General features: G+C 38.3%; 1 protein-coding gene across 1 annotated transcript; it reads right to left on the reverse strand.

The window, feature by feature from the left end:
• Window positions 1–3,630: 3,630 nt before the first annotated feature.
• LOC104451620 (transcription factor JUNGBRUNNEN 1) lies at window positions 3,631–6,015 on the reverse strand. The gene is made up of 3 exons (XM_010066235.3): window positions 5,780–6,015; window positions 4,567–4,874; window positions 3,631–4,217 (listed from the first exon to the last, which is right to left on the reverse strand). Exons 1-3 carry the CDS (start codon window positions 5,967–5,969, stop codon window positions 3,789–3,791), a joined length of 927 nt encoding a protein of 308 aa, XP_010064537.1. The 5' UTR covers window positions 5,970–6,015; the 3' UTR covers window positions 3,631–3,788.
• Window positions 6,016–13,947: the final 7,932 nt, after the last annotated feature.

The following is a 13,947-nucleotide window of genomic DNA, read 5'->3' on the forward strand; positions in this document are numbered from 1 at the left end:
CGACGGATATGCCATGCCGCCTCTTCCTAAAACCCTAATCCTCCTCTCGTCAATCCGCTGCGTTTTTGCTTTGGGCCCCCAGGATTGGGGGATCTCTCTCGCCTCCGAGCCCAGTTTCCAGTTTTAGATGTTCTCTTTTGAAGCCCAACCTTGCTAGCCCAACCTTGCTTTCGACCCACGCACAATACATTTTTTTTTGGGATGCTTGCTTAGGGCAAAGTCCCACTTCTCTCCTCTCACCCCCTTTTTATTTTTATTTTTTTGGTTCTTTTTTTCCCCCTTTAGCTCACGAAGTGAAGGTTTTATTGATAGACGATTCTACTTAGAAGTGTGCATCAGTCTCGATTTAATCTGGGAATCGAACCGATCCGACCTGTTCTGGGAGGATCGGTTTGACCTAAGGAATCGGACTGAACCGACTGATGGACCGAGATTTATTAATTTTTGTTTATTTTTTTAATTTTTATTTTGAAGCAAACTCTAATTAGTTAATTATTTTTTTCTTACAATGTTGGGAAACTCCCACTTTTAGGGAATAGAAGAAACAAAAAAAAATCCTTACCAAAAAAAAAAAAAAAGAACAAAAAGAGATCATTGATTTTGGGACCTGATGAGCCAATCCCCGGCTCCACAAACAAAGAACCAACCTTGCCTAGTCTGATTCCAAGTTTCAAGGTGGAAATCGACTAACTTTGGAACCAATCACCCCTAATTTTACTATTTCATTCTAGGAAATAGATGTGTTTTCCTATGGTGATTTTTGATTGAGTTGGTAGATATCAAAATTTTGTTAGTAGAGAAAATTCCCGTCGCCTGATATCTCGATAGATTATATGTTACTCACTGACTTTTTTTGTTTCCATAGATTATAAGTTATTAACTTTTCATTTTTTATCCACTTTTAATTTTTTTTCTTATTAACTCGTTAAATTTTCCAATTCTATTTATCGACTTTTTATTTGATTGACATATTGACTTTTTTCACAATTAAATTAACATCTATTTTTTTAATCACCAACTCCTCCTTGAATTACTTATCAACTTTTATTTAGTTCCTTTTCAGTTTACCAATTTTTATCATCGTTACTAACTTTTCTTTGTTTCTTTTACAAACACCTTACAATTTTTAACTATTAAATAGATCTACTAATTTTTATCAGTGTGACTTACCATTTATACTCCCATTAGATTACTAACTAGTTTTGGTTTACTAAGGACACGCATGACAACGTCACTATTTTTCTATTTCACTATTCCTCTGAACAGGTCTAGAATATAAATCCATTTGATAATGTAATTTCATTTTTCTATTTCTAAAACAAATTTTTATTCCAAAAATAGATTTGGAGTAGAAATTAGAAGTTCAAATTTTTAGCTTTTCTATTTCTAGAACAGAAATGAAAAATCAAAACTTTCTTCATCGTTCATTCTCGTCATTGCCCATCGCCCACCCGCTACTCGTGAAATGCCAAACGCCCGCCACCGATCGCCAGCCGCCTGCCACCGGCCTCGGCCATCAGTCGCTTGCCACCAATCATCAACCACCGAACGCCATAAGTCAGCCATTGGACTCCAGTCGCTCGTCACTGATCGCTGACCGCCAAATGTTGGACGCCCATTGGTTGTTGGTCACTCATTGCCAACCACTAGACACCGGAGGCCCACTGTCGACCATCGAATGTCCCCCGCTGACCTCCCATTAGTCACCACCGGTCATTGGACTTTAGCCGTTGGCCACTCGCTGCTAACTGCTGGTCGCCGATTGCTAGACTTCGGCTATTGGCCACCTGCCGTCGGCCACTGGCCTTCGGCTTGGCCACCCGTCACCGACCGTTGACTTTCGCCATTGGCCACCCGCCGCTAGCCATTGGTCGCCGGTCTTCGGATGTCAGACACTAGACACCGAACTCTGGATGCCCAACTCCGATCACCCACTGTTGATCGCCAAATGTCGGATGCCTATCGTCGGACGTTAGACTCCAGCCACCGAATGCCGGCCATCGCCACTCTTAGAAATAGAAATTTGTATTCTCTTATCAAATGAATTTTTACTCTAGAAATATAAATTTTGAATCGTTATAAAACGCGTTTCTTTGTTGAGAAATTCATCCATGGAATATAAATTGAGAAATCAATTTCTAGTCAGAAATTTTGTCATGCGCGCCCTAAGTCTCATTTAAATTGATTACCAAATGTTCTTTTCTATTACATCATCAACTTTTATATGTTATGCTTACGAACTCGTTTAATTTTTCATTCTTTTTAAAAATTACTAACATCAATTGGAGTGATCGACATAAATTAAGTTAACAACAGGCTTTGCGTTGCTAATTTTTATATGTGTTGGTTAAGAAGTTTATTTGGTCAATTCCTCGTGATTTCATAGATTTTATAACAAATTTTCTTCGATTAAGTTAACACGCAATTATGTGTAACAAATTTTTTATTTGAGTTGCCTATCAACTTTTTTTTTCCTTGGTTTACTAAAATTTTTATTGACTCACCACTTTCATTTGCCTTACTTAACAACCCTCTTTTTATAATTAAATATCAAGTAATTTTCTGTTATCAACTCATATTTGAATTAGTTATTAGAGTTTATTTGATTAACTTTTAAATGACAAACTTCTGGAATTTCTAACTTCTCTTATTGTTTACTACTTTTATTCAATCTCTTATCAACTCCCGTATTTACCAACTATGTAAAATTACTAACCTTTATTTAGGGACTTACCGATATTATTGCTGATAAAGGAATTCAATAAAAAGGTTGATTTATCAGAAAAAATAAAGCGTCAGTAACTAAAAAATAGTTGATAATTTAATTGTAAAAACTTAGAAAAGCTGCTAAATTAAAGATAGTAATTTTAATAAGTCGGTATATATAAGGTTCAATTCAAAAAAAGGTACAACAAGAATTGGTAAACGATGAGAAAAGTTGTTATTCAAAAGAAATGTTTCCTAAGAAAAATAAATAACTTGTTAAGTAACTCAAATAAGAATTGATAACCAAAAACTAGTTGATAACTTAATCAAAGAAAAGTTGAGGACTCATGCTAATTTTGGTAGTTAATCTCTAAGAAGATTTATTGAATATAAGAGCTTAACAAAAAAAAAAGGCGAGTCATGCAAATTAGAGTTGGTAATCCCAGTCCAATTCAGAATTTAGTCTGATAAAATTTGGTTAATCACTCTAATTTAAGTTGGTATTTTATATAAGTTATAAATTTCATGCATTTATAAGTTATACATATTAAAATAGTAAATACAAAAAAATTTACCTTGCGAAATATAAAAAAAAGTTGTCAATTTCATAACAATGTGGATAAGTTACCAATAAAATACCAGTAAGAGGGCCATCAATCTTTATTGACAATCTTTTTTATATTTACTGACACATACTAAAATTTACTAGCATGGAAAAAAAATCCAAAATTTGAGCACCAAACCATAAAATTCTGCAATACAAGATATATGGAAGAGAGTCCTCATTCATGACCTACCATAATCTAAAAATAGATCAAATATTAGTGGAACAGCAACAAGTCAGAAACCATCGATATCTTTCAAGATCAGGGAGCCAAGCCACCATTCAGAAATCAGGTGAAGCTCATGAGCAAGTATATTAAACAATGCTTCAAAACATGCATAACAGCAAAGCTAAGTATGTAAGATTCAGATTGTAATGATCTCCTGCACAACACAACCTCATTAAAAACTTTTGTGTACTAAGCAAGGCCAGCGAAGTTATAATTTAAGCTACATATGTGTATATACAAGCGCAAAGACTACTGACGATGATGATCAAAAGCGAATTCTACGACAGATCTAAGCTCATCCCAGTTCTCATAATTGAGGGGCTCCATCACATGCGAGCTAAAATGGCTGGAAGACGAGGCTCCGGATGGAGCTTGCAAGTAAGAAGTCGAACTGAATGCTCCTAAGGCACCTAATTGCATTTGATGCTGGTTCTTCTCGGTTGAATGATGACCAACCACGACTGGCTTCTTTTCGTTTTGATGATAGTTAGTAACATTTACAGGAGCACCGAAGTTGATGTAACTTTCCTGGTCACTGCACTCCACACTGCATGTTTTAGAGCTGCTTGTTTCCCCCACTTTTGCTGTAGCTTGTTTGCTTGGTAGCTCTCTCCAATCGGGGGTGTACTTCTTGTACGAGACATTTCGCTTGAAGATTCGGCATACCGTCCAAACTTCCTGCAATTTCATGCAAAATTAATCAGAAGCTCAATTGTATGAACAACTCCATGAAGTCAACCAGTTAAGAACAATACCAGCATTCTTCCACAAGATTAATACAATAAAACCGTAGAGATTGCCAGCGAATATTTGAACTAATGAACGTTATTCCACACCCCATAGAAGTTTGTTGCATCACTTAGTATTTTGTAAGCTAGTCTTAATAACCCTTGCTTTATTTTCTAGTTGTCTAAATGGAAACAAAATATTAAATCTGACCCTTTTTGAGCTCGAAGCTCTTGCACGTTTGAAACTTTGGTTTAGCCTAGAGGATCGAGATTTCTGGCCAGATTACATCGATACTTACAGCTTCTTGAGCAATGGATTTATTGATGATGTTACTGTTGGGGCTAGGGCTATCAATGGGAAGACGAAACTCATGCATCATCCAATCGGTTTTGGTTCCTTTCCCAGCGCATCCACGATAATACACAAGAGTCTTCTTGAGTCCAATGCACTCATGGCCTTCTCCTCCATGAGAGTACACAGGTTTGTCGATGCCAGTTGCTTTCCAAAAGCCAGACCCCGTGACTCGGTTAGGTCTTATACTGTTCCTGTACTTTCTTCCCCTCTTGCAAAAGAAGTACCACTCCTTATCTCCTGTATCACTTGCTTCTGTTGCAAATGAAAATCTACTTCAGTGAGAATAGATAGATCTCATATAATCATGTAATTGTTCTAGAAATATATCATCATCATTTCCATCAGAATGGATAACCCCAGAAAGGCTATTGGATACAATACCACTAGTTTTTTACCCAGCCATCCTTTGAAACGGGTCGAAGGGCATAGATATTTTTTTTTTTTGGTAAGATCGAAGGGCATAGATATTTATTGCGGAGAAATACAAAAAAATTGCTAAACCTTTATTATTTATCTGAACATCTCTCGAGACTACAACAGTTAGACTACTTGTTACCTCTATTGATTTTGGGGGCTTTTTGAAACTTAGAAACATTCAAAGGTGATCATGGATAATAAGGACATATCGCAGGTAGAAATTACAGAATACAAACTTGCCTCATGGTTATGAAGTCATCTCTTAGCACTTTCAACTGCGAGCTTCAAATGAAAGAAAGATTACATTTGTTTTGGAACTCAGCTAGTATAAGATAGTTACATAAAGTTCAATCAAACAATATAGCTTTCTTGACTATTGGTAAGTTCATGAGACGGTTGATCTGGTTGGAAATAGCATGTGTGATCTTCAAGAACCGCATCTCAACTAAAATTAGGGTTTTTCTCTCTATTAGCTCAGTATTTTAGCAAAAAAACTATCTGTTTTCAAAGTACTTCAGCATGACGGTATATTATTGTCCACCATATTTTCATTAGTCTGCAAGTTAACCGTAGATTATCCTGTTAAGTCCACCAGCCACGCGAAAACCTTAAAACTGTAGATGATGAATATATGAAATCATCAAGAAACTAATAGAATAGAGACGAGAAAACGATCCAGGATTTCACTTCATGTGTCGTCGGAATTGAAAGATCACCAGCAAGAAACAGAAGAGTCATACTTGGGAGATCCCAGGGGTCATATTTGTAGATATCGATCTGGCTGATGAGATGGTCGATCTTCATGGGCTTCTTGTCAACTTTCCTGCGCAGATAAAACCCTACCAGCTCTTCATCCGTCGGGTGAAATCGAAAACCCGGCAGAGGAACTTCATCATCTGGCTTCGCGTTCGCTGCATCCAATGATGCCATTTTCCTTTTTCGCCCTATAGCTATTTTCTCTCTTTTTCAGGGAAGAGATCACCATTAGGAGTGCACTTCTGAGGAATAGGAGAAACTTCTTTATAACGCAAAGTTAGTGAAAGAGTGATTAATTTCAAGGTCAAAGTCAAGAGGTTTGACTATTAGCTTGTATCAGCTAATATAATATTGAACCAGATATTGAGCGGTGGGAACGAGTCTTTCAATTTTGGAGCCTCTGGGGCAGCCACAGAGGAATTTTTTAAAGGCCGCTGAAGCTGAAGCGTTTTGTCCCATATCCTGCGCCCTTCAAACTACAACATGAACTAGTCAAAGCCACCAATAATGGCAAGGCTGGGCCCGAAAGGGGAGAAAATTTACTGGCTTTTCGCGGATGACATTAGAAGCATCGGACCAACCCTTACTTTAGACGATTTACGCGCAGAAACGGTCCACATAAGTGGGAAGAGAATTTGGTCGGATTATTAAAAAAAAAAAAAGCATGTCATCACCCACTGATAAAATGGGAGGGAGTTTGGAATCGGGCCTCGTCCAAGGGCATCTACCAGAATCGTTTAGAAATGGTCTTTGAAGTAAGCTGATAGGTTGCATGGGTGAGATACGGATACAATCGAAGAAGAATTCCACATTGTATATTTAAAGAATCTCACAGATGAAGTTAAGAAAGAGCAATAAATATATTCAAATGGCCCATTACACAGTGATTCAAGTTTCTTCCAAAATCAATTCTAATTAGGTATAACAGTGAGTTGAAGAATAAGAAGACTTGGTTGCATATTTTCCCCTTGAAAAAAAAGTAGATTACTTGACTGCGCTTGTTGAAAGGTGAGAGACCATCATGTGTTATTATTCATCTAGCACCATCACTTAGGCTCTAGTCGTTGCATTAGGTTAAGGCCAAGAAATTATGTAGTATCATTATATTTGCCACATATAAGATTTGGCTCGAGGTGTTTACGGATGAATCATGTGTTGCCTACTGAAATACGTGTATATATATAGTAGTATCACGCATGAAGTAGTTATAGCTAAAAGGAGTAGTTAAAATGTTTAGTTCCCTTCTTTACAAGGCACTGATTTTTCGTCACGACTTCCAACAACATACCATATGTACGCTACTCCTATAATCTTTCATTGAATCCATGGCAGTGGTCATGCATAAATCAAGACAGGGGCTCGAAATAAATAAAGTGATTGTTTTAATGTTCCTTGTAAACATATCTTAAGATACACCAAACTAATGTATCAAGAAAAACTCCCAAACGTTCGCCACGATGCACCGTGTGTTGTTTTGTAGTCGACGCGTCCGATCTTATGATTTGTGTTCGTATAGATAGCATGTGAAAAAGTGGTAAAGGGTGAAGTGGCCTAACCGGAGTTGTGCCACTTTTCTATGGTGGCGGATTTGAAAAATGTGCGAGCCCGTTCCAGTGTCACACTATACAAGAGCATTGTTCGTTCTGGTCGCGAGGGTAATATTAATAAAACACCTTCTTTTTGGCTAATCTTTTTCAAAGAGATGAAAATTGACTTGATTGGACTATGTACAGGAAATAAGGGGTGGATTTAAAGTCAAGATCGTCTCTCCAGTACACCCATAAATGTAATAAAGATTGTTTATCTAAATGAGATGGAAAAATCATCAAAATAACCATAAATCTATTGCAATTTTTCTAATTCAGGTTTAATTTTTTTCCGCCAATTCAGTGTTAAATTTTTTGTATTTGTGTCAATTCAGTCTATCCGACCAAATTTAGCTGCTGTCTGGTCAATGCTGACGTGGTAATCTTTTGGTAATTTTCTCTCAATGAGATCAATTCACATCCATTTACAATTCCAAAATTAAAAAAAGCTAAGATCTACGCACCCTTTGACGTACCTGGAAACATGTACCAAAGGGTGTAAAAACGTTGTCCCTTGTGGAGCATGTGCGTTGAAAGTATTACTCAATCAAACGCAAACGATTTCTTCTCCGTTGAAACCTTCGTTCTAAATAATGGCTTGTCCACGTACGAAATGGAGGGGGCTTCCAGAAGGTCCTCGGCACAATATTTGACCAACCCAAAGATAGTCCCAAGGAAAAGCCAGATGTGCATACCTTCTTCAGGCGCCTGACGGTGGCTGTGCGAGCTCCAATATTCAAGGGAACGAAATGTCAAAACAGTGCGTGTGTCCCTAAGCAACGCGGGTAACTTTTTTGACTTTAGAATGGATGGATCGACGGTGCTAGAGTTTAGGAATCGATGCTCACCATTCATTTCGATATGTCTCGAACGGTTTGAGCATTGATGGAGGAGGAAGAAAAAGATGTAACAGGCAGCCCCGAGTCTCTTTTTAGGCATCCTGAGATTGCTCAATCGAGGGTTCCACGTCAAAGTTGCCTCTTTGACGTTGACGATGGTTGTTTTTCCCGCAGTCCTTTCCCCTACGGAACAGGGAAATTTAGGGTTCAAAGATGTGCCTATTCACGTGCCTTTGATTGCTACAACCGGACAAGCCACAAGTCACAATATGCGGAACGCACCGAAAATGCAGTATCATCTGTTGGAATTGGGTTTTCCTTTTTCTTTATTTCCTTTTTAATTATTATTGTCTCACTGCCATTTATAGCTAGCCTTGTGAATCCATAAAGAGGGCAGCCCGCTTTTTGAGAATAATTTCTGATATGGAGCAATTGATGGTAAGAGTAATGAGAAGCAGAAGCAAGAATAGCTTCTCATAACCTGAAGAACTCGAAAAATTGCTGGCCGCATAAATTTCCATCCGAGATTGTCAAAGGGTTCTAGTTCGTCGACGGCTGACACCGGCCCCACGGCCGCACCAATTGACCGCTTCAAAAGCTTTTCGTCTCCACCCAAAGTTGAAAAGAGTTGTTCCCGGCTTCATCGTCTGACTATGGTTCCTTCCAAGCACCTGTGATTTGTTTTGTAAGCAGGGAAATAATGAGGTTGGATTAAAATCCTTACTTGACCTCCTGGCTCGTCATGCCTCCCCATTTTTGCTTTTATTTTTGACAATTCAGGGATATGCATGAGATCGGTTATTGAGAGGTTCATGGAATGGAACGGAAAACCTGCAAAACCTTATGAACCGGTTAAGGTCAAGTCTCTGACTTGTATACGCGTCTCTTAAGGTTTCCTTCCGTTTATTTAGAAGTCATTAAATGGAGAGCGTCCCTTTCATCAATCTCACAATCTACAAGAAGTTCTCTTTTGCTTCACGGCATGCCCTTATTAGTCTTCTCCTCGTCATTTTTTCAACATGCAAGACATTCGTAACATTATTTATCTCTGCATCGAGACATTGTTCAAGACAAAAGCCGAGATATAAGCACAGAATCGGATCCACGGTTGACAAAAGAAGAACTCCTGAACCCTAATTTTCCTCGGCTCTCTTTTTCCTCTCGGCCAATTGGCCTGCCGCTGCCCTCCTCCTCCCGTCGGCAAGCCTGAAACCGTGGCGCCTCCAAAAAAACGAAGGTGCGTTCCCATATTATCTTTACCAGCGATGGACAGAATAAAAATTGAAAAAGAAAGCTTATTCCATTGCATTTGTCGTCCGTACTTCTGTCTTCTTAAATTCGACGTATTGAAAGACGTATTTGAATTTCCGAAGTAATTGAAGTGGCAATGAAGAGAAGAGCTAAAGCGATAGCATGGTCCAAAGTGAGGATATTTGGTGAATATGTATATACGGATATCGACGTAATGTTAAGGTCAGCATGAACAATCGTAAGTAGACAAGTCCACGCAAACGGGGATGAGGACTAGTCCAAATAAGAAAGCAGAGCCTTTTTATGGTTAAATATGGAAAATGAGATATACATTATTATTGCCCCCTCTATTAAAATTTGAAGGTAGACCCCCGATTGATAAGCCAACAAGACTATTGTGGATGCGTTTGATTCAGCATTCCCAAGGGATTTTCAGCTTCCAAAGTCTTTTGGAGAAATGCTGGACCGTTTGACAACTATTTTGAAGTAATTTTCAAGTGAGAATCAGCATGGAAGAGCGAAAGCCCAATGCTAAGCCCAATGCCAATAGGAACTAGCATTGAACTTTCAAAGATTTAGCCAAATGCTGAAACTTATTTTTTCTTCCAAAACTATCCTCACTCATTTTTCAAATTTATGATTTTGCCATCATTATTATTATTTTTAAATGCCAAAATAATGCTAAAAAATCAAATATATATATAAACACTAATATATATATATATATATATATATATATATTTTGGTCTTTTTAGAAAAATTATTTATATATTTGATTTTTTTAGCATTATTGTCAAAATATATATTTAAAAAGTTACATACATTATTTTTTAAAAATTTTAAACAAATAAAAATTAAAAAATTCAATGAAAGGTTTGGTCTTTTTTTCTTTAAAAATATAATATGTTTGATTTTTAGCATTATTTTCAAATTTACATTTAAAAAGTTGCATATATATTATTTTTTCAATTTTAAATAAATAAAAATTAGAAAAAATTGACGAAGGATTTGGTCTTTTCTTTTTAAAAAAATTATATATATATGTATTTGATTTTCTTAGCATTATTGTAGAAATTTATATTTAAAAGGTTGCATACATTATTTTTTTTTTCAATTTTATGCAAATAAAAACTAAAAAATTCCAATGAAGAGTTTGGTCTTTTTTAATAAAAAAACTATATATGCATTTCATTTTTTAGTATTATTGTCAAAATTATATTTAAAAAGTTGCATACATTATTTTTTTCAATTTTAAACAAATAATTTTTTTTAAATTATTAATCACCTAAAGGACTTTTCAAATGTGTTTTCTACTAAACGGCACTTCTCTCAAAATTGTTTCTCAAATCATAGTTTACCAACAGCCTTTGCATATGCCTAAAATCCTTTGGGCTAAACTGTTATGCATTTTCCCAATGGGTTTTCAAAATACTGAACAAAATGCACTCAATGTGTGACGTGATTATGACATACCTCGGGTTTCACATGTATCGGATGCATGTAAATTGGCAGATTTCACATGTATCATATGCATGCAAATTAGCTCGATGGCACAAGCTCCCGAGAGGGTGACTCGGGAAATTATTTTAATTGAAATGCGAGAGAGAGCCGTATGGGCTAGGAGATTGATATTTGAAATGGCTGGTTTCTCTGTTGTTTAACTTTGTACTCCAATGTGCTCCGAGACGATTTCTTTTTTTTCCTTGAACAAACTAGGCAGGCGACCAAGAAAAGGAAAAACAATTTTCTACGCGCTGACCTTAAAATATAAAATTACATTAGTACTCTCAAAGAACTAAGGACCGCGAACATTGAAAAACCATGTTATAGTACCATGAAAGGGGGGGTTTGATAGTTCCCATATATATCGCCAATTGTTTACTATTGTGCTCAGGAGACAAGACAACAATTGTTTATTTATGTGAGATGGGGATGGAATGGAGAAGACCCGGAAGAATCAACTTCCCAAACTCCAGAACCAAGAACCGGTCCGGTCAACCGAACAGGAAAAAGAGAGGCCAGAAGATGGAAAGATACGATGAAAAGGTCGAGGGTCAAGGTTCTCAGTCCAACATGACACAGCTCTTTGAATGTTCCAATTCGTTGAAACGACGACCGCTTTACAAGTTAAAAGTAGCACGAGACAAAGCAATCAGAAGGTAGCTACTCTTTACCGTGTGCCATCTCTGTTCCCGGGGTTAGGAGACTGGCTTCGAGTCTTTGACCCAGGCTTCTGGTCTGGTTGGTTTAAAAGTCAGCATGCGTTTCAACTTGATATGCTGACTAGGCATCCCCACCCATCCTGTACCGTATACGATTCCACAAATCTGAGATAAGGTAGCCAGTCAGATGCTTCGCAGTTTAAACAAGTCCTCAATTCGAGGTATTTAGCTAAATAAAACTTATTTGAGACGTGGAAGAATGGAAAATGCTGGCCTATTGTAAAAAAGTCAGAAGAGGAGTAACGGATGGGCAAAAGACGCAGCAAAAGCCTCCCATCTTATGCTCCCCATGTTTCATGGAAGTTTTTTTGACATTTTTGGAAGATATCTTTCACTAAGTCATTTTCGTAGAAAGTGATAGTATTTTTCGGTGTTCCATTCAAATCTACTGGAAATTATTTTCCATCATTTGCACAGGAAAACTTACTATTATTTTCCTAAAGAGACATGCAATGTTTGTGTGATTAGTAAGTTACCTATTCTATATCATCATATTTTGAATAAAATTTTATCAAATTGGATTTACATAAAATAAAAATATTAATAAAATGTAGACAATTTTTTTCCTCTTATGGAACTTGAGCTCAAGTACTTAGGTCTTGTGCCTAGCCTTGGATACTCAAGCCCGAGTGGAGGTCTTGGATCTAGCCACTAGGACAAGGTCTCGGAGCTTGGGCACAACTGTTGAAGACTAGGGCATAGGTGCTAAGGTCTTGGGTGTGCCTCAAGGAACCTAAGCCTAGTGACATGGCTGACAGACGAAGCATGTCCAAGACCGTCCATGCTCGGCCGTGTCATGCACCAGGGCGTTGCCAAGAACATCCCTGATCAATCCCTGTCCTAACTAGTCCTTGACTGATCCCGCATCAGTCCATAATCGATCCCTAATCGATCACTAATGAGTCCCTAATCGATGCACTACGTCCCTGATCAATGCGCTACATCCTCGATCGATCTCGATCTATGATCAATCCGTAACTGATCCACCAATCAGCCCTTGCACAATCCGCAATCCGTGCCTAATCTGTCCTTGAGCGTTACGGGGGATGATCCATGCACGACCAACAACTGACTCCTGATCAATGCTCAGCCAGCCCCTGCACAAGCCTGGAGTGGTTCACCTGCTCCGTGTCAGACACCCATGCTGGCCTTGACTTGCCCATGCTGACCCTAATCTTGATTCTGACTTGCTCCAGCGGCTGTTTCCCAATGCTTGCAACCATTGAGTGGCCTACTAAGTTGATTTGTAATGATGGCCATCGTTTAAACTCCACTGTTGGATCGGAGGGACAATCAACGGCTGGTATTAGATCTGAACTTATATAAAAGGGGTCCCTTCGCCTCATTTGAGCTAAGCTCATTCATAGTGAAAACACTTGCTCCTTTGTGCTGCTGTCGACCTTTGTATTGTGTGTGTGTGTGTGTGTGTGTGATAAGGCTGACTTAGGATCACCCATCCTAAGGTCGCACAGTGTTTGATCGATTGAAATCGACCGACCCGTGACACTAGCCTCCAAGTCCTAGACCTAAGTGTTGAGGACCATGGCTAAGGCAGTAGGCATAAGGCCTTAGCTTCAAGGGACTTGCGCTCAACTGACGGGATTTCCAAGCCCAAATGACAGGATCCTAATAACTACAGTCAAGATTCTTGGACCCAATCATTGGGAATCCAAATAAGGGCATCAGGGACCTAAGCCAAAGTGGCAATAACTTGGGCACGGGAGCTGAGTGCCTAGGAATGAGAATTGAGGTCTTGGGCCTAGCCTCGAGGGACTTAGGCCCAACCTTGATAGACTCGAGCCAAGGAGCTAGTGACTCGAGTGCATGAGCTGGATACTTGAGCATGGCCGTCAAAGACCCAAGCACAGGCATTGGGGTCATGGGCTCGACTTCAAGGGACCTCAGCCCATCGTTTATGGACTCGGGCCTGAGCACCACTAGCTTAGGTGTTGGGGCCAAGCACCTAGGCATAACCATTGGGGAGTTGGGCACGGGCATTGTTATCTCAACCGTGGCCTTGAGAGACTGAGCTTGGCCATTGAGGCCTCGTTTTTGGCATTGAGGTTCCCATGCCAATTACTAATGTTCAGTCATATTTTGGAATTGACTTTTTATTTTTAAAATAGAAATTTATTTTCTTGAATTTTGGTATAGGTTTTCCGTTGACTTATTTTTCTAAATAATCCAAATGCGGGAAATGATGAAACTCCTTCTCAATAAAAAAAAAAAAAAAATTCCACGAAACGAATAGTCT

This window comes from Eucalyptus grandis, chromosome 6, assembly GCF_016545825.1.
Source record: "Eucalyptus grandis isolate ANBG69807.140 chromosome 6, ASM1654582v1, whole genome shotgun sequence".
NCBI classification, from domain to species: Eukaryota; Viridiplantae; Streptophyta; class Magnoliopsida; order Myrtales; family Myrtaceae; genus Eucalyptus; species Eucalyptus grandis.

Bases quoted from the DNA above. Each gene is read 5' to 3' on its own strand.
- LOC104451620 (XM_010066235.3), bottom strand. From the start codon at position 5,969: ATGGCATCATTGGATGCAGCGAACGCGAAGCCAGATGATGAAGTTCCT. The intron at 4,875-5,779 runs GTATGACTCTTC...CATTTGCAACAG, and splicing joins TGACCCCTGGGATCTCCCAA to AAGCAAGTGATACAGGAGAT. The intron at 4,218-4,566 runs GTAAGTATCGAT...ATGAAATTGCAG, and splicing joins AATCCATTGCTCAAGAAGCT to GAAGTTTGGACGGTATGCCG.